At 41.2% G+C, this 19,789-nt stretch overlaps 2 protein-coding genes and 1 long non-coding RNA gene across 3 annotated transcripts; 1 reads left to right on the top strand and 2 right to left on the bottom strand.

The window, feature by feature from the left end:
- Nucleotides 1-526: 526 nt before the first annotated feature.
- LOC129823338 (ranBP-type and C3HC4-type zinc finger-containing protein 1-like) lies at nt 527-1,608 on the bottom strand. Its single transcript, XM_055882265.1, has 3 exons — nt 1,472-1,608; nt 1,250-1,340; nt 527-1,089 (listed from the first exon to the last, which is right to left on the bottom strand). The coding sequence occupies exons 1-3, from the start codon at nt 1,606-1,608 to the stop codon at nt 736-738; spliced, it is 582 nt and encodes a 193-aa protein (XP_055738240.1). The 3' UTR covers nt 527-735.
- A 73-nt stretch (nt 1,609-1,681) lies between these two features.
- LOC129823108 (uncharacterized) lies at nt 1,682-7,390 on the bottom strand. Its single transcript, XR_008754571.1, has 3 exons — nt 5,879-7,390; nt 5,299-5,500; nt 1,682-2,170 (listed from the first exon to the last, which is right to left on the bottom strand). It is a non-coding gene; the product is annotated as an uncharacterized LOC129823108 (long non-coding RNA).
- A 1,859-nt stretch (nt 7,391-9,249) lies between these two features.
- On the top strand, nt 9,250-16,008 carry ly86 (lymphocyte antigen 86). The gene is given in 4 exon segments (XM_055882264.1): nt 9,250-9,579; nt 11,164-11,253; nt 11,853-11,981; nt 14,620-16,008. Coding segments are annotated over 4 exon segments (510 nt in total). The 5' UTR covers nt 9,250-9,434; the 3' UTR covers nt 14,766-16,008.
- The last annotated feature ends 3,781 nt before the right edge of the window (nt 16,009-19,789 follow it).

Genomic DNA, 19,789 nt, shown 5'->3' with positions numbered 1-19,789 from the left:
CACAGTCATTAACTTTCAACTGTGTACGTGCAAGAGTGTGCATGTGTGTGTCTACATCAGAGAGTCCTACCTGTCCTGTCGGCACGGTCTGACAGCTTGCATCAGCACTATTTTAATGTGTTTACGTACATGAGTGAGGGAGTGTAGATCTGTCTGAGCTTAAAACCATTCTACCTGCTGGTACTGTTGGACGGATTCTTCCTCCTGCTGTATGCGGTGGAGCTACAGAGTGTCTGGTTTCTGGCTCCCAGGAACAGTAGAACTCTCTGGACGGTCTGTACTGCAGATCTCACAGCCAGGCAGCGTGGGCTTGTTTATGTACGTACAAGAGGGGCAGGCCCAACCCTGAGACACACAGCAAGAGTGTCTTTGCAGGTGTGTAGATGGATATCTACTGTATGTCAACTTACAGCATCTAGGTATGTATCAGTTATGTTGAGGGTGAAATCCATTTAGCTGAGTCAAATAGTTACTCAATTATTACCAAGGGGTATTGTACAGAGCTTGTGTGTACCTGAGGGCCTGATTTATTTTCTTGGGACTAAGTGCATCATTGAGTTGTGGCATCTCCAGGTTGATGAGGTCTTTGATTTCACTGATGTTCAGCCTCTCTGCCCCTGCTCCATTTGGCCCTGTTCCATTTGAACCTACAGGGACAGGAACAACGCTTGGACAGGAGGGTGCCAACAATGGGTCCTTATGTCAGTGGTGTATGCTTGTTTGTGTTTAGCAGTCTCACCCTTGCTGCTGTGGCTCAGTCTGAGTGGCAGGGTGCTGTAACCCCTCCAGTCCTGGGATGTGGGGCAGTTGCTGGGGGGCCCGTGAGGTGGGGGAGCGCGGGTGAGGAGGGTACTCTCCTGGTCCTGCTGGAGCAGCTGCCATGTGAGGTGGGGGAGCGCGGGTGAGGAGGGTACTCTCCTGGTCCTGCTGGAGCAGCTGCCATGTGAGGCGGGCGGAGAGGAGGTACAGGAAGGCCGTGTCTCCATCCCTGCGCACCCCATATGATGCCAGAGAGCGCTGCTCGGCACACAGACAGTGGCCGATGACCCAGCGCTGCACCCGCGGATGGAAGCCATACTCCAGGAATATCTAGGAGACAGAGGGACAGACAGAAAGACAAATAAACGCTGACAGAAAGGTTAACATCATGTTAAAACTATTTTATAGCTAAATACATTTTACAGAGAACTGAATTTAAATTCAAACTTTAAAAAAATAAATATATATTGTTTAAGCTGTTCAGACTGACCTGCTGCTTGAGTATTGCAATGGTTGTGTGGGGGAGGACTTTCACCGTGACACAACAGGAAGATGAAGAATCCTCGACCACTACAGCCAAGCTTTCACAGAAAGATACAATCGTCATAAACTCCTAAAATATGCATTTCCTGTCCTACAAAGTTATATTCTGAATTATTCAATAACTTTCTCTTCTTCTACCCAGTAGCTCTAGTGCTCTTAACCCTCTCACCTAACCTCTGTGTCTGCGTAGCTCCTCTCAGAGGGCTGTATCTTCAGCCCTCCCTGCTGATGAGCTAGGGCGGCAGCGTAGATGGAGGCCGCCTGGATGTCACCAGCCTCGATGACCCTGGTCAGGTCAGCACACATCTCCTCCACAGACCAGTGGACACAAGGAAGAAACCAAGAGGCAGGGACAGTGAGCCATTGAAAAGGGTAGAAACTAGGCCTATCCACTACTGTACACACAACCGCTATTAAGTATTCACATGAAGCACAAGGGCAATTTGAAAGTATGCTTACACTCCGATTTTTCACTTTAAAATGTATGCCAAACGAAAACCAATGACTGAAAAGTCAAACAAACTATACAATATGTACAAGGACTGCTTTTAACAATTTCCACAGAAAATGTTACAAAGACGCATTTACTTGAAGAACAGTACAGATGCAAAGTTTGGTAACAGAATGACGGGCAGTGCTTTTTGTTCCATCATATAGAGTTGTATAGTTTAACTTTGCAATCATAGGTTTTTGTTTGGCATACATTTTAAAGTGAAAAATCTGATTCTCAGCTTAATTCCGTTCATGTGGAATTGCCCATAATGCAACCATATTGTGTAGGGCTACCTGTGCGTGGGAAGGCACTGGAGCTGGACATCTAAGGCCTCCAGAGGCAGCTGTTTGTCCTCGGTGGGAGGGCTGGCTGCCACTGAGGGGTCAGGAGAGGAGGAGAGAGAGGACTCGGGTTATTAGAACACAGGAAGGCTAGGAAGAGAATTCAGTGGACAAACAGGTTAGAGAGAATAGAGATACAGTGGCAAGAAAAAGTATGTGAACCCTTTGGAAATGACTGGATTTCTGCATAAATTGGTGATAAAATTGATCTGATCTTCATCTAGGTCACAACAATAGACAAACACAGTCTGCTTAAACTAATAACACACAAACAATTATACATTTTCATGTCTTATTTGAACACACCATGTACATATTTACATTGCAGGGTGGGAAAAGTATGTGAACCCTAGAATTAAATAATTGGTTGACCCTCCTATTGCAGCAATAACCTCAACCAAACGAGGTTTGCAGATCAGACCTGCACAATCAATGGTCAGGAGGAATTTTGGACCATTCCTCTTTACAAAACTGTTTCTTCTTATGGCTGCAATCCCGTTAACGGGATGATATGACAACAGCCAGTGAAAGTGCAGGGCTCCAAATTCAAACAGAAATCTCATAATTAAAATTCCTCAAACATACATATATACCTTATACCATTTTAAAGGTAATCTTGTTGTTAATCCCACCAAAGTGTCCGATTTCAAATAGTCTTTACAGCGAAAGCACCACAAACGATTATGTTAGGTCACCTTAAAATCACAGACAAACATTTTTCCAGCCAAAGACAGGAGTCACATAAAGCAGAAATAGAGATAAAATTAATCACTAACCTTTGATGATCTTCATCAGATGACACTCATAGGACTTCATGTTACACAATACATATATGTTTTGTTCAATAAAGTTAATATTTATATCCAAAAACCTCAGTTTACATTGGCGCCATGTTCAGAAATGCCTCCAAAATATCCGGAGAAATTGCAGAGAGCCACGTCAAATAACATAAATACTCATCATAAACTTTGATGAAAGATACATGTTTTACATAGAATTAAAGATACACTTGTTCTTAATGCAACCGTTGTGTCAGATTTTAAAAAGCTTTACACCAAAAGCACAATATTCAATAATATGAGAACAGCGTTCAGCCACAAAAGCTAGCCATACAGTTACCCGCCAAATTGTGCAGTCGACAAAACTCATAAAAAGCATTAGAAATCTTCACTTACCTTTACTGATCGTCGTCGGAATGCACTCCCAGGACTCACACTTCCACAATAAATGTTTGTTTTGTTCGGTAATGTCCATCATTTATATCCAAATAGCTATTTTTGTTAGCGTGTTTGGTAAACAAATCCAAAGTCAGGAAGCGCGTAAAAGCAGACGAAATGTCAAAAAGTTCCGTAACAGTCAGTAGAAACATGTCAAACGATGTATTGAATCAATCTTTAGAATGTTTTTAACATAAATCTTTAGTAACGTTCCAACCGGAGAATTACATTGACTTCAGATGTGCGATGGAACAGAGCCCTCTCTCATGTGAACGCGCATGGTCAGAGCATGGTCACCTGATGGCAGACCTGACTAATTCCTGTCTCCTTCGGCCCACTTCACAGTAGAGGCATCAGACAAGGTTTTACAGACTGTTAACATCTAGTGGAAGCCGTAGGAAGTGCAAACTCATCCATATCCCACTGTGTATTCAATAGGGTCTTGGTTGAAAATCGACCAACCTCAGAATTCCCACTTCCTGTTTAGATTTTTTCTCAGGTTTTTGCCTGCCATATGAGTTCTGTTATACTCACAGACATCATTCAAACAGTTTTAGAAACTTCAGAGTGTTTTCTATCCAATACGAATAATAATATGCATATATTAGCAACTGGGACTGAGGAGCAGGCAGTTTACTATGGGCACCTCTGGGCACCTTTCATCCAAGCTACTCAATACTGCCCCTGCAGCCATAAGAAGTTTTTTAAGCAATATTCTTGGGATGTCTGGTGTGAACTGCTCTCTTGAGGTCACGCCACAGCATCTCAATCGGGTTGAAGTGAGGACTAGGACTGGGCCACTCCAGAAAGCGTATTTTCTTCTGTTGAAGCCATTCTGTTGTTGATTTACTTCTCTGTTTTGGGTCGTTGTCCTGTTGCATCACCCAACTTCTGTTGAGCTTCAATTGGGGGACAGATAGCCTAACATTCTCCTGCAAAAAGTCGACAAATTTGGGAATTCATTTTTCCGTTGATGATAGCAAGCTGTCCAGGCCCTGAGGCAGCAAAGCAGCCCCAAACCATGATTCTTCCTCCACCATACTTTACAGTTGGGATGAGGTTGTGATGTGCTGTGCCTTTTTTTCTCCAAACATAGTGTTGTGTGTTCTTTCCAAACAATGCAACTGTAGTTTCATCTGTCCACAGAATATTTTGCAGTTAACGCTGTGAACCATTTGGGGGCTCTTTTGCAAACTTCAGACGTGCAGCAATGTTTTTTGGACAGCAGTGGCTTCTTCCGTGGTGTCCTCCCATAAACACAATTCTTGTTTAATGTTTTATATATCATAGACTCGTCAACAGAGATGTTAGCATGTTCCATAGATTTCTGTAAGTCTTTAGCTGACACTAGGATTCTTCTTAACCTCATTGAGCATTCTGCACTGTGCTCTTGCAGTCATCTTTGCAGGACGGCCAATCCTAGGGAGAGTAGCAACAGTGCTGAACTTTCTCAATTTATAGACAATTTGTCTTAACGTGGACTGATGAACATCAAGGCTTTTAGAGATACTTTTGTAACACTTTCCAGCTTTATGCAAGTCAACAATTCTTAATCTTAGGTCTTCTGAGATCTCTTTTGTTCGAGGCATGGTTCACATCAGGCAATGCTTCTTGTGAATAGTAAACTCAAATTTTGTGAGTGTTTTTCATAGGGAAAGGCCGCTCTAACCAACATCTCCAATCTCATCTAATTGATTGGACTCCAGGTTAGCTGACTCCAATTAGCTTTTGGAGAAGCAATTAGCTTAGGGGTTCACATACTTTTTCCAACCTACACGCTGAATGTTTAAATGAGGTATTCAACATAGACAAGAAGAATACAAGAATTTGTGTGTTATTAGTTTAAGCACACTGTTTGTCTATTGTCATGACATAGATGAAGATCAGATCAAATTTGATGACCAATTTATGCAGAAATCCAGGTAATTCCAAAGGGTTCACATACTTTTTCTTGCCACTGTAGGTGGTGCCTGACCCCTATGTGCCTCTCTGAGTGATGACATCACCACGGTGGCCCACTCCTGTGCCTCCTGCTGGCAGTGGAAGTTGAAGCTGATGTGGTCATGAGGGGGCATGGCCAAACTCAGCTCGTGGCATCTTGCCACTTCACCTCAGTGTAGCGACCTCAGGTCAAACTCTGCAATGGACTGGAAGACATGAGAGAAGAAAAGTTAAGCTCATTTTATCACACTGAAATAGCCCGTCAACCAGTGTTTGTTCCCTGGTAGTATAATGACTGTAGTTCTTGTACTGATGTCATGTTGGAGCTGTTTTTGGAAGAGATTGGACAGCATAGCAGTAATGTACAGCCTATGTAAACCTAGCGGGAATGTTTGATGACAAGAATGTAGTTCAACTATTTGTTTTACTATAAATTATCTGTTTCAAAGAACTGACAGTTCAACGAATGCCTGTCAAAATTAAGCATGAGCCCAGGGGTAATGTAATAGTGTAATGGCAAAACCTTCTGTGCATCCATGCCTGCCTGCCTGCTTGGTAATAACGAAAACATCGTGCTGTCTTACCACACTCGGACCTGTTGTTCCGCTAGTGTCCAGTAACATGAGACGGGGTCCATACAGAGCTGGAGACGAACTGACTCATCACCTGCCTCTGGAAGACACAGCGACCGAATACCAGAATGGCAAACTGACATCCGTACCGACATCAAGACTGTATGGCAGCCAGTTTGTGAGGTTCCATAGCTGGGGATAGATGAGGACAGGTCCGGTGGAGGGGTGTGAGTAGTCCATCCGTCTGAGTTCAGCGGTATTCCACCGAAAGCCTCATGCCGTGTTTGGAGACATCAATACACTGTTCCCGGTGTGTTTACCACCACCCCAGTATTACCAGCAGCGACTGTTGTTAGTATTCCAATAGAAATATCAGTTTCATCGTAGTCCCTTAATTTACCAAGCTCACAACAACAAGAAGCGAAGAACGGGCACGAACCAAGTGCGCTCTCTGTGGTATCCCTTGGCCACAGATAGAACAATGAGCCAGAAATTTCACCGGATGTATAAATATGAAGCATCCGGTTGCTGTTTCCGCTCACTACCAAATATGGTGATGAGAGCAATTGTAGTGGCCAAAAGTGGGAGAAGATGGAGTGAGATGGATTTTGGCGACATTCTGCAAATTTACTCATCGATTAAACATTTGATCTCCATACAGTTTTCTGTTTCCAAAACTAAAATCTGTAAAACACACAGTTGACTGCGTTGTGTAGACTTTGCCAAAGTAAAAAAAAAAATGCATTGTTTAGAAGGAGTGCAAGGGCGAATTGAGTTATCACACACGCGCAATTCAGAGTAGGCGTTCCCTAGCGGAAAAATGCAAATAAATGCTAGAACGCGCCAATAGGATCTCACTAGCTCACTGGCTCTGCCCACCTCCTTGCTTGTTTTGCACGCCATGATTAATTTGCTTCCATTGGAAACGACAGGCTCTGGTCTATCTTGGGTTAGTTATACAAATCTTTGGTTTGGCTGTCTCTCGCTGTCTCTCGTGCTGCCAATCATTGCGCCCAACTAAGTTGTAACCATGTACTACACAGCAAGACATTTGTGCATATTGACTGCTGTTCGAAAACATTTTCAATTTCCTCCATTTCTCAAAATCAGGTTAAGGAATTTATATGTGGTGTACTCCCATTCTAAACTTAAGAAATATTTGGTAAACTTGCAACTGCAAATTGTATTAGAGTCTATGTTATATTGTTGACCAACTTTTAGAAAGACTAGCAGAGAGCGTGCAAATAAAAGACTTTAGCAGAGAACGTGAAAATGAAAGACGTTAGCAGAGAGCGTGCAAATGCAGTATAGTGCATTGTATGTTCAATAATTAGAAAGTCAGTACATGTTAGGTGAGTCATTTTTCATGCTATATGCTATAAGATGCTATATAATCAATCAGATCAGTCAAAGGAGTATTTCTATTATGTGTATTCTGTACAAGCTCATAATGGTAGTTGTCTATGCCAATAGAGAACCATTGATATCAGAGAACAGAGAAGTGAAATTAGTCACATTCTCTCTCTCTCTCTCTCTCTCTCTCTCTCTCTCTCTCTCTCTCTCTCTCTCTCTCTCTCTCTCTCTCTCTCTCTCTCTCTCTCTCAATTTAATTTCAATTTAAGGGCTTTTTTGGCATGGGAATCATATGTTTACATTGTCAAAGTAAGTGAAATAGATAATAAACACTTAGTGAAATAAACAATACAAAATTAACAGTAAACATTACACTTACAAAAGTTCCAAAATAATAAATACATTGCAAATGTCATATTATGTCTATATACAGTGTTGTAATGATGTGCAAATAGTTAAAGTACAAAAGGGAAAATAAATAAACATAAATATAGGTTGTATTTACAATAGTGTTTGTTCTTCACTGGTTGCCCTTTTCTTGTGGTAACAGGTCACAAATATTGCTGCTGTGATTGCACACTGTGGTATTTCACCCAATAGATATGAGTTTATCAACATTGGATTTGTTTTCAAATTCTTTGTGGATCTGTGTAATCTGAGGGAAATATGTGTCTCTAATACAGTCATACATTTGGCTTCGAGGTTAGGAAGTGCAGCTCAGTTTCCACCTCATTTTTTGGGCAGTATGCACATAGCCTGTCTTCTCTTGAGAGCCAGGTCTGCCTTTGGCAGCCTTTCTCAATAGCAAGGCTATGCTCACTGAGTCTGTACATAGTCAAAGCTTTCCTTATGTTTGGCTCTGTCACAGTGGTCAGGTATTCTGCCACTGTGTACTCTCTGTTTAGGGCCAAATAGCATTCTAGTCATGCTCAGTTGTTTTGTAAATTCTTTCCAATGTGTCAAGTAATTATCTTTTTGCTTTCTCATGATTTGGTTGGGTCTAATTGTGTTGCTGTCCTGGGGCTCTGTGGTGTCTGTTTGTGTTTGTGAACAGAGCCCCAGGACCAGCTTGCTTAGGAGGCTCTTCTCTGGGTTTATTTATCTATAGGTGATGGCTTTGTTATGGAAGGTTTGGGAATTGTTTCCTTTTAGGTGGTTGTAGAATTTAACGGCTCTTTTATTAGCGGGTTTCGGCCTGATTCTGCTCTGAATGCTTTATTTGGTGTTCTACGTTGTATACGGAGGATATTTTTGCAAAATTCTGCATGCAGAGTCTCCATTTGGTGTTTGTCCCATTTTGTGAATTCTTGGTTGGTGAGCGAACCTCAGACCTCACAACCATAAAGGGCAATGTGTTCTATAACTGATTTAAGTATTTTTAGTCAGATCCTAATTGGTATGTTGAATTTTTCGTTCCTTTTGATGGCATAGAAGGCCCATCTTGCCTTGTCTCTCAGATCATTCACAGCTTTGTGGAAGTTACCTGTGGTGCTGATGTTTAGGCCGAGGTATGAACAGTTTTTTGTGTGCTTTAGGGCAACGATGTCTAGATGGAATTTTTATTCGTGGTCCTGGGAACTGGACCTTTTTTGGAACACCATTATTTTTGTCTTACTGAGATTTACTGTCAGGGCCCAGGTCTGACAGAATCTGTGCAGAAGATCTAGGTGCTGCTGTAGGCACTCCTTGGTTGGGGACAGAAACACCGGATCATCAGCAAACAGTAGGCATTTGACTTCAGATTCTAGTAGGGTGAGGCCGGGTGCTGCAGACTGTTCTAGTGCCCTCGGCAATTTGTTGATATATATGTTGAAGAGGGTGGCTCTCTCTCTCTTTCTGTCTTTCCCTCTTTCCCTCTTGCTCTTTCTCTCTCTCTCTCCCTATCCCCCTCTCTCTCAATTCAATTTCAATGTAAGGGCTTTATTCACATGGGAAACATATGTTAACATTGCTCTCTCTCTCTCTCTCTCTCTCTCTCTCTCTCTCTCTCTCTCTCTCTCTCTGTCTGTGTGTCTGTGTCTCACACTCATTATCTTTCTCGCACACGCACGCACGCACACACGCACGCACGCACACACACACGCACACACGCACACACACACACTGAAATTGGGGAAGTCTGGCATGCTGGTTACTTCCTCTTGCTTTGCGGAGAGCAAAGATCAGTCACCCAGTGAGAGCCTGGTCTTAAGTCCTGACAAGATCCAAAGAGTGTATGGAAGGAACTATGCCTCACCAAGCTCTGCTCTTGGTTCTATCTATCCTGCTGGCCTACTGGCCCCAGAGGGGGTTAGTTCAGGAGGTCCAATGACCTGTCCACACTATTTGCAACACGGACAAACTGCAGATGTTCTATCGCAGCCAGCTGTGGTGAGTTAAAAAAAAAGTATTCCTTTTCATTTGCAAAGCAACTCACTATGTGATAATACGACAGTACAAAAACACTGGGCACAGACGTCAATTCAACGTCTACTCCATGTTGGAAACAACACTGAGTCAACCAGTTTGTGCCCAGTGGCAAGGAAGCAAACATTACAGTGGTGAGGCAAAGAGTGAGTTAATGTTAACGACGACTGCCTACCAAGAATGTATTATTGAACTGCACATGTTTTGATTCCTTGACGCTGAGTAGAGCTGTAGCACTACCACAGTGGGGCTACAGTGCCTTCAGAAAGTATTCACACCCCTTGACTTTTTTCCACATTTTGTTGTGTTACATCCTGCATTTAAAATTGTAAGGGATTTTTTTTTTGTGGCCTACACACAATACCCCATAATGTCAAAGTGGAATTATGTTTTTAGATTATTTATTTTATTTTTTATTTTACAAATGAATTAAAAATGAAAAGCTGAAATGTCTTGAGTCAATAAGTATTCAACCCCTTTGTAGTGGCAAGCCTAAATAAGTTCAGGAGTGAAAATGTGCTTAACAAGTCACATAATAAGTTGCAGCGACTCACTTTGTATGGTTGCACAGTTTAATGGCTGTGACAGGAGAAAACTGAGGATGGATCAACAACATTGTAGTTACTTCACAATACTAAACTAAATGACAGAGTGAAAAGAAGGAAGTCTGTACAGAATAAAAAATATTCCAAAACATGCATCCTGTTTGCAACAAGGTACTAAAGTAATACTGAAAAAAACACTGTTTTTTCCTGAATACAAAGTGTTATGTTTGGGGCAAATCCAATACAACACATTACTTAGAACTACTCTCATTATTTTCAAGCATAGTGGTGGCTGCTTCATGTTATGGGTATGGTTGTAATCGTTAAGGACTGGGGGGGTTTTCAGGACATAAAATAAATGGAATTGAGCTAAGCACAGGCAAAATCCTAGAGGAAAACTTGATTCAGTCTGCTTTCCACCATACACTGGAAGATTAATTCACCTTTCAGCAAGACAATAACCTAAAACACAAGGCCAAATTTAGTTGCTTACCAAGAAGACAGTGGCACAGTTTTGACAACATAAAAATTTTATTTTTTTATTTAACTAGGCAAGTCAGTTAAGAAGAAATTCTTATTTACAACGACGGCCTACCCCGGCCAAACCCTAACAATGCTGGGCCAATTGTGCACCATCTTATGTTGTGATACAGTCTGGAATCGAACCAGGGTCTGTAGTGACGCATCAATCACTGAGATGCAGTGCCTTACAAATGTTAGAACTTTTCTTCCACTTTGAAGTTAGAGTATTTTGTGTAGAATGCTGACAAAAAATGACAATTCAATTCATTTTAATCCCACTTTGTAACACAATAAAAAAATAATTAAGTCAAGGGGTGGGAATACTTTCTGAAGGCACTGTATTTTTTATCAAATTGCTGTACTGTGATAGTCATGTCAGTTTCATTTTATGGATTAATTAATTTCTTCTTCTCATAAGAAAAAGTAAAAAATGTCTTAAGTTGCTCTAATGTTTCTGTTTGTTTTTTCCAGACCCTTTACAGGACATTGGCATCAGTGTTAACACATGCCCTCCCATGCCACCATCCTACAAGGGCAATTTGAGAGTGTCACTTCTGCTTCGTGAGTTCAATATTTCTCTGGCCTTCCCTTTGTTGAGTGTTTGCACTTCCCTTCCAAACAAAGCCATTGGTGTTATAGCTCCCTTACACCGACCATAACATTGACCCTAACTTAATGGAACACATCAATATGAAATGTAGAGATTAAATGAATAGAACTGACATCATAATTCCCTCTCTCACTGTAAAAGATGAGGTTGAAACATTCCACATCGTCAACAAACAGTGCTTACCGGCCGGGTATGAGTGTATGTTTTCAAACATATTGCCCTGAAGAATACTGTAGGAAAAATATCAATTCAACTGCATCCACCCATAGGGAAAAGACGCCAGATCATCATCATTCAATTTAGGTTGGTAAATGGTATGTAATTGCATTGTCAGCATGGACACTGAATAAGCCAATAAGCCTTGAAATCCTATTGTTGATTTAAGGCAGAAATCAAGGTAAATTAATTACTTTTGGCAAATTCACCCCACCTGCTACATTGATGCTTTGTGAAAGCTACAATGATCCTAAATTAAAACTAGGTTGAGTCACACAATTTTTCCCCGGCAGGAAGTGAGTGTTTGCCCTCTCTGTGTATCCCTCTCCCACAGGGCAGTCTATTGAGGAGCTATACCTGTCTGCTAATGTGCTCACAGGAGTGGTGGCTCCGTTATCCCATGACGAGCCCCTGTGCCTGCCCGATTTCCCCTGCTTCACCTTCTGCTCCCGGAAGAAAGGAGGTACGTGTGGTACTAATAGCAGATCAGGGCTGGAATTCGATCATACCCAGTAACTACCATATGTAGTAACTCACTATGTTTACAAACTTCACTGCATGGTAGTACTGTAGTTGTAGGTTTTTATATAGTCCAGTCTGTGAGTTTATTTGACCATGGGGGAAAACACTATGGTGTAAATACAGAAATGCGGGTTTGATTGAATTAAGCCCCATGTCAAGAAAAACTCAACCTAAAAATAACATCTTAAGTCTCTCTTGCATTAAATGCACATTGTGTTACAGAGTAGAGGGGGACAGTGCCTTCAGAAAGTATTCATACCCCTTGACTTATTCCAGATTTTCTTGTGTTGTTGGATTTGCCCCAAACATGACACTTTGTATTCAGGACAAAACGTTAATTGCGTTGCCACATTTTTTGCAGTATTGCTTTAGTGCCTTGTTGCAAACAGGATGCATGTTTTGGAATATTTTTATTCTGTTACAGGCTTCCTTCTTTTCACTCTGTCAATTAGGTTAGTATTGTGAAGTAACTACGATATTGTTGATCCATCCTCAGTTTTCTACTATCACAGCTATTAAACTCTGTTACTGTTTAAAAGTCACCATTGGACTCATGGTGAAATCCTTGAGCGGTTTCCTTCCTCTCCGCCAACTGAGTTAAGAAGTACGCCTGTATTTTTGTAGTGGCTGGGTATATTGATACTCCTTCCAAAGTGTAATTAATAACTTCACCATGCTCAACAGGATATTCAATGTCTGCTTTTTAATTTTTTTATCCATCTACCAATAGGTGCCCTTCTTTGCGAGGCATTGGAAAACATCTCTGGTCTTTGTGGTTGAATCTGTATTTTAAATTAATTGCTCGACTGAGGGACCTTACAGATACAGTACCAGTCAAAAGTTTGGACACAGCTACTCATTCAAGGGTTTTTCTTTATTTGTACTATTTTCTACATTGTAGAATAATAGTGAAGACATCGAAACTGTGAAATAACACATATAGAATCATGTAGTAAGCAAAGAAGTGTTAAACAAATCAAAATATATTTTAGATTTTAGATTCTTGAAATTAGCCACCCTTTACTTTGATGACAGCTTTGCACACGCTTGGCATTCTCTCAACCAGCTTCACCTGGAATGCTTTTCCAACAGTCTTGAAGGAGTTCCCACATATACTGAGCACTTCTTGGCTACTTTTCCTTCACTCTGCGGTCCAACTCATCCAAAACCATCTCAATTGGGTTGAGGTCGGGTGATTGTGGAGGCCAGTTCATCTGATGCAGCACTCTATCACTCTCCTTTTTGGTCAAATAGCCTTTACACAGCCTGGAGGTGTGTTTTTGGTCATTGTCCTGTTGAAAAATAGATGATAGTCCCATCAAGCACAAACCAGATGGGATGCTTTGGTAGCCATGCTGGTGAAGTGTGCCTTGAATTCTAAATAAATCACTGACAGTGTCACCAGCAAAGCACCCCCACACCATCACACCACCTCCTCCATTCTTCACAGTGGGAACCACACATGCAGAGATCATCCGTTCACCTGCTCTGCGTCTTATAAAGACACAGCGTTTGGGACCAAAAATGTCTAATTTGGACTCATCAGACCAAAGAACAGATTTCCACCGGTCTAATGTCCATTGCTCGTGTTTCTTGGCCCAAGCAAGTCTCTTCTTCTTATTGGTCTCCTTTAGTCGTGGTTTATTTGCAGCAATTCGACCACAAAAGCCTGATTCATGCAGTCTCCTATGAACAGTTGATGTTGAGATGTGTCTGTTACTTGAACTCTGTGAAGCATTTATTTAGGCTGCAATCTGAGGTGCAGTTAACTCTAATGAACTTATCCTCTGCAGCAGAGGTAACTTTGGGTTTTCCTTTCCTGTGGCAGTCCTCATGAGAGCCAGTTTCATCATTGCGCTTGATAGTTTTTGCAACTGCACTTGAAGAAACGTTCAAAGTTCCTGAAATGTTTCCGCATTGACTGACCTTCATGTCGTTTCTCTTTGGTTATTTGAGCTGTTCTTTCCACAATATGGACTTGGTCTTTTAGCAAATAGGGTTATCTTCTGTATACCACCCCTACCTTGTCACAACACAACTGATTGGCTCAAAAACATAATTCCACTTTTACATTATGGGGTATTGTGTGTAAGCTAGTGACAAAAACATCTACATTTAATCCACTTAAAATTCAGGCTGTAACACAACAAAATGTGGAAAAGGTCAGGAGGTGTGAATACTTTCTAAAGGGACTGTATGTGTAGGTTATGTTTTGTTGATCCATATACACATTTGTTAGAGGGCATATAGGCCTTATGCTAAAATGTAAGCTATACTGTTGAAAACATGGACAGCATAGATAGACGGGACGCATTAACAGAATGCATTAGCAGGGTGCACTCTAGCACAATGGTGTGCAAAAATGAATGATACATTGAATAGATTGATGACTAATATACAACTTTGGTTCACTTGGATGTGTTTCTTAAACTTTAAAATTGTGTGTGTGTTTATTTGCGTAATTGATTGATTATGAAGAATCTGGACAATTTACCACTGGTAAACTTGTGTGCAATTGTTATTTGATAATGATTGCATCTGATATTGTGAAGTGTATATTTGGACTCATCCTTTTGAAGTTTATATTATGAATTTATTCTTCCTCTGCTCTCCTCTCCAGGGTCAACATGATGTGCATGTTGTTTTGGTGAACCAATACGGTTACCACATTGCCTGCTTCAATGTCACTTTCATAAAAGATAGGGGAGACAAAGGTTTAATATGAATTAGATTACATAAGGGATGAGAGGAGAATAATAAATCAATTTGGCCATATTTGGTCAATAGTTTTTGGATAGTGTGGTGAATGCTACTGAAATAACGAACAATGTACTGAGATATTAGCTGTTTTACTTTAGATTTGTCATTCTATAAACATATAGAATTATTGGACACAGATTAAGCCTAGTACTAGATTTAAAACTACTTTGAATGAAGAATCTATCTTAAACATGCTTATTCTTAGTCTAAAACGAAGCTTAATATAACGCCCTGACCTTAGAGATCCTTTTTATGTCTCTATTTTTGGTTTGGTCAGGGCGTGAGTTGGGGTGGGCATTCTATGTTGTGTGTTCTATGTTTTCTTTTTCTGTGTGTTTGGCCGGGTGTGGTTCTCAATCAGAGGCAGCTGTCTATCGTTGTCTCTGATTGAGAACCATACTTAGGTAGCCTTTTCCCACCTGTGGTTTGTGGGTAGTTGTTTTCTGTCTTTGTATCTGCACCAGAAAGAACTGTTTTGTGTTGGTCTATCTTTGTTATTTTGTTTCGTGTTCTGTTATAATAAATTAACATGGGCACTTACCGCGCTGCGTTTTGGTCCGATCTTGACTACTCTTCATCAGACGAAGAGGATCGTTACACTTAATCTGTGTCCGGGAAACTGGCCCATGTACAAATCAAAACCACGTACAAAACTAAACCATTTGATGAAAACCGACCTGCATCATAATTCAAATTAGAAATCCATGTTTTGTGAAAGTGCATAATGTCAGTCTAAAGATTCTTGTAAATTCTTGTAAATTAGTTATTTGTTATTTGCTCTGCAGGTACTCTGAATCCCTTGCTACATATTTCAACAAACAACAAACAAATTAGGCTTCTTAACGTTCTTCTGACTACTGATGATTCCAAAATGAAACTCTTACTTAAAATAAACACTTCAAAAGCAAAAATGTCCTGACTGAGTAGGCATACATCAGCAGTTTCCAGTCTGGTCCACTAGAGGGCCTGCTCTTTTCAGTGTGAGACAGTACAAATAGATAATTCTCCATGCCAAATGTGAGAAGTTCCTTGTTGGTTTTATTGTTGACATAACAATTTGTGAACCCATTAATGTATCCTGTTACATCAATGTCACTGTGTTATTTATCAGTAACGGTGCTCTGTGGTCAAATTGGACAGTGATGCTATTTTAGCTGGATGTTGATACATTGTCGCTTTTGGTGATTGTACATGTGAATTTGGATACATTGTTATAGGCAATACAATATTATTGTTTCCATGTTTTCAACTTTTTATTGTCTTTGTAGACTCCTTTTCTCTTTGTCAAATGCTTCACTCACTGTGTGGACTTTCCAAGCAGAAGATGGCTTGGGTCACTATCAGAGAAAGGAGTCTGTGTTTCAGTGCTAGGAGTCACTGAAAAAAACATAAAATAAAATTCACAAGAGCTCATTCTGAATAAAATACCCTCATATAAACACCTCAGTCTGAATAAAGTAACCCATTTGGAAAGAATTTGCTTGTTCTGATTGAAAATGAATTGTGAATACACTGGTAATGTATGGACTGCCTGCGTCTGAGGAACTTTGTGTGGCTCTCGTGTTTGTCTGAAAGGTGGCAACTGGAAAGCATCCTCAATAACAGGTGTGAAGCCATAGCAACCATCCATACAGCTCTGCCCAATGTTGGACTGTCTCACCCCAGCCCATAGAGACAGTTAAAGGACACAACATTCTATCTGTCCCATTATGGCATCTGTTAGAGTAGGGTTTCCTAATCTCTTTGGGAAACCCTGCGTTAGAGCATGTGGAGCTCCACTGAATCCATCTACATTTTGAAGTAGTCCATTTTCTTTTTCTACTACTTCTATGAGTTGGTAAACAAACTGAAAGGATGCATACTGCCCCCTGGAGTGTTTTGTTTGAACCGGTATAAAGCCAAGCTCTGCGATTTACTGCCACCTGCAGATATGGAATGTTTGCTCATGAGTATAATTCATTGGCTGATCCCTCTTGACAACCTGAATAGAATTATGTGATCCTTCCTTAAGCCATAGGAAGTCCCACCCAGTTGACTATTTCAAAATGCTGATAGTCCTCAACAAACCATCAGTATCACTACACCGGGCTAGCTAATTGTTTACGTGCTTAATGGATGGACAAGTGTAAGGTGTGCGTTGAGACTGAAATTTTGCGAGTGGGGAGAGAGCGAGAGACAGGGGTAGACATGGAGGAGGCTTGGATTGAAGTGTTTAGGTTATTAGTAGTAGGCCTATCATTCCTACTTCACTGAATTACATAGTATATAATTGTCTAGTTATCTACAGGGGAGTGGCTAATATGGAGGAACATTGAATGTCTGAACGCTGGCTCAACACCCTGGACCAGAGCTAATAACAAGCTTGTGTGTGCAGCGGCACCAGAATTCAAAACACGTCTTACCTTTTTGTAGTTAATAAATCCAATGTGAAACATGATTGCTAATAGTATCCTTAACTAGCCTAGAAAAAGCTGGCAGGCAGACACTGAGTGACAGAGTGAGTGCTTTGCATAGGAGCTTTGATGGGATTTTTTGTGGGACTGAAAAAATTGCTCTGAACTTAAAAGATTGTTATTAACCGGTTCTCAGGATTTGAAAATAACTGTTCTGTTCCTTGAACACTAGGGATCACTTTTTTTTCGCGTTTCTGTTTCCGTTCCTCTAAAAAGTCGGTTATTTTTCTGTTCTGTTCCCTGAACCGGTTCCAACCCCTGGTCCTCAATGGCACTGCCCTTTTGGGCACTAGAGTCTTCTATCTATCTCTATGCCCCAGCCCAGCCTCATTTACCCGCCATTTTAGTGACTCATGATCCACCCAACCACACAAATGCAGCAACAACCTCACACAATGACACACCAACTAGCAACAGGTCAATGATTAACTGCGGTTCTACTGCTACTGTTGTGACAAATCCCAAGGTTGTTTCATCACAGACTGTGTGATGGCCTCTGGGCATAGCCTTTAGTAGGACAGACAGCCACACTGCAGTACAGGTCAGGTCTCAAAGCACTTGAGCACTCCAAACAATTTGGATCCTTTAACAGGGTTGAATTCAATTTAAGGGGCTTTATTGGCATGGGAAACATGCTTACATTGCCTCTCTCTCTCTCTCTCTCTCTCTCTCTCTCTCTCTCTCTCTCTCTCTCTCTCTCTCTCTCTCTCTCTCTCTCTCTCTCTCTCTCTCTCTCTCTCTCTCTCTCTCTCTCTCTTTCTCTCTCTCTCTCTCGCTCTCTCTCCTCCTCCTCCTCCTTCCCGCTCCTCACTCTTATATCCTACTGTCCAGGGGCGCAACTTTCACTGGGGACGAGCCCCCCACATTCTGAAATTGCATTTTTGTGTACCCCTCAGTTTTATCTTTGGAATGTGATGCGAAACGAGGCAACTGTGTGCTTTAGGACCATCTGGACGCCTCCGAGTGGTCGGGTAGGCTGTTTGGAGTGTTTATCCGACTGGATAAAAAAAAATATATATATATATTATGTCCCACCCACTTCTAAAACCAAAGTTGCGCCCCTGCTATTATCCTCAAACTTGGAAACGTTTTTGTCAGTGTTTTTTCCCTTAATATCAGGACAGTGTCAGCATAGGCAACATAGGTTTCATATTTATTCAGAGTTGTGGTCATTAAGACACGCAACGGAAAACATTTGAAAACAGAAATGAAAAGCAAAATGAGTGTTTCTTATTGGACAAGTCAATCAATCAATCCAATGAATTTATAAAGCCCTTTTTACATCAGCCAATGTCACAAAGTGCTGTACAGAAACCCAGCCTAAAACCCCAAGCAGCAAGCAATGCAGATGTAGTGGCTAGGAAAAACTCCCTAGAAAGGCAGGAACCTAGGAAGAAACCTAGAGAGGAACCAGGCTCTGAGGGGTGGCCAGTCCTCTTCTGGCTGTGCCGGGTGAAGATTATAACAGTACATGGCCAAGATGTTCAAACATTTATAGATGACCAGCAGGGTCAAATAATAATAATAATAATAATCACCTTGGTTGTAGAAGGTGAAACAGGTCAGCACCTCAGGAGTAAATGTCAGTTGGCTTTTCATAGCCGATAATTCAGAGTTAGAGGCAGCAGGTGCAGTAGAGAGAGAGCGCCAAAAACAGCAGGTCCGGGACAAGGTAGCATGTCCGGTGAACAGGTCAGTGTTCCATAGCCGCAGGCAGAACAGTTGAAACTGGAGCAGCAGCAGGTGGACTGGGGTGGACTGGGGACAGCAGGTGGACTGGGGACAGCAAGGAGTCTTCAGGACAGGTTGTCCTGAGGCATGGTCCTAGGGCTAAGGTCCTCCAAGAGAAGAGAGAAAAGAGAGAAAAGAGAGAAGAGAGACAAGTCTAGGTAGTCCCTCCCTGTTTCACTCCGTTTACATACGTTTGGTGCCCAATGAACACTGCCCAGGTGACAGGGTCTTCAAAAGGATATTGTGGTGATTTGGGGTCAACAAAGGACTGTAAACCTCTTCAACCAGTAGAAACCAAGCTGACAAGAAACATAAAAATTACATTGTCATCTAGTTCCTGGTTGGTTAGACGATATTAGAATACTTCTATTCATGGTTCAAATCAAATCAAATCAAAGTTTATTGGTCGTGTTCACAGCTTTGCAGATGTTATCGCAGGTGCAGTGAAATGCTTATGATTCTAGCTCCAACAGTGCAGCAATTACTAGCAATACAAAACAATAGACACATAATCCGAATGTAAAAAACAACATTTTTAAGAAAGAAGAAGAAAGAAATAACAAGAGATTAAGACATATCAGAACGAGCAATATCAGAGTCCAGAATATAAATAAATGTCAGAGTCCAGAATATAAATAAATGTAAGAGTCCGGAATATAAATACATGTCAGAGTCCGGAATATAAATACATATCAGAGACCAGAATATAAATAAATATATATGTATGTGAATGGAGTGTATAGACAGTATGGACAGTATATGAATAGAAAAGGTGTGTACATCAGTAGTTATAGAGGATGAGCCA

The sequence above is a fragment of the Salvelinus fontinalis genome, chromosome 25, assembly GCF_029448725.1.
Source record: "Salvelinus fontinalis isolate EN_2023a chromosome 25, ASM2944872v1, whole genome shotgun sequence".
NCBI lineage: Eukaryota > Metazoa > Chordata > Actinopteri > Salmoniformes > Salmonidae > Salvelinus > Salvelinus fontinalis.
Note: the sequence above shows the minus strand (reverse complement) of the source record. Positions and strands in the feature narration are given on the sequence as shown.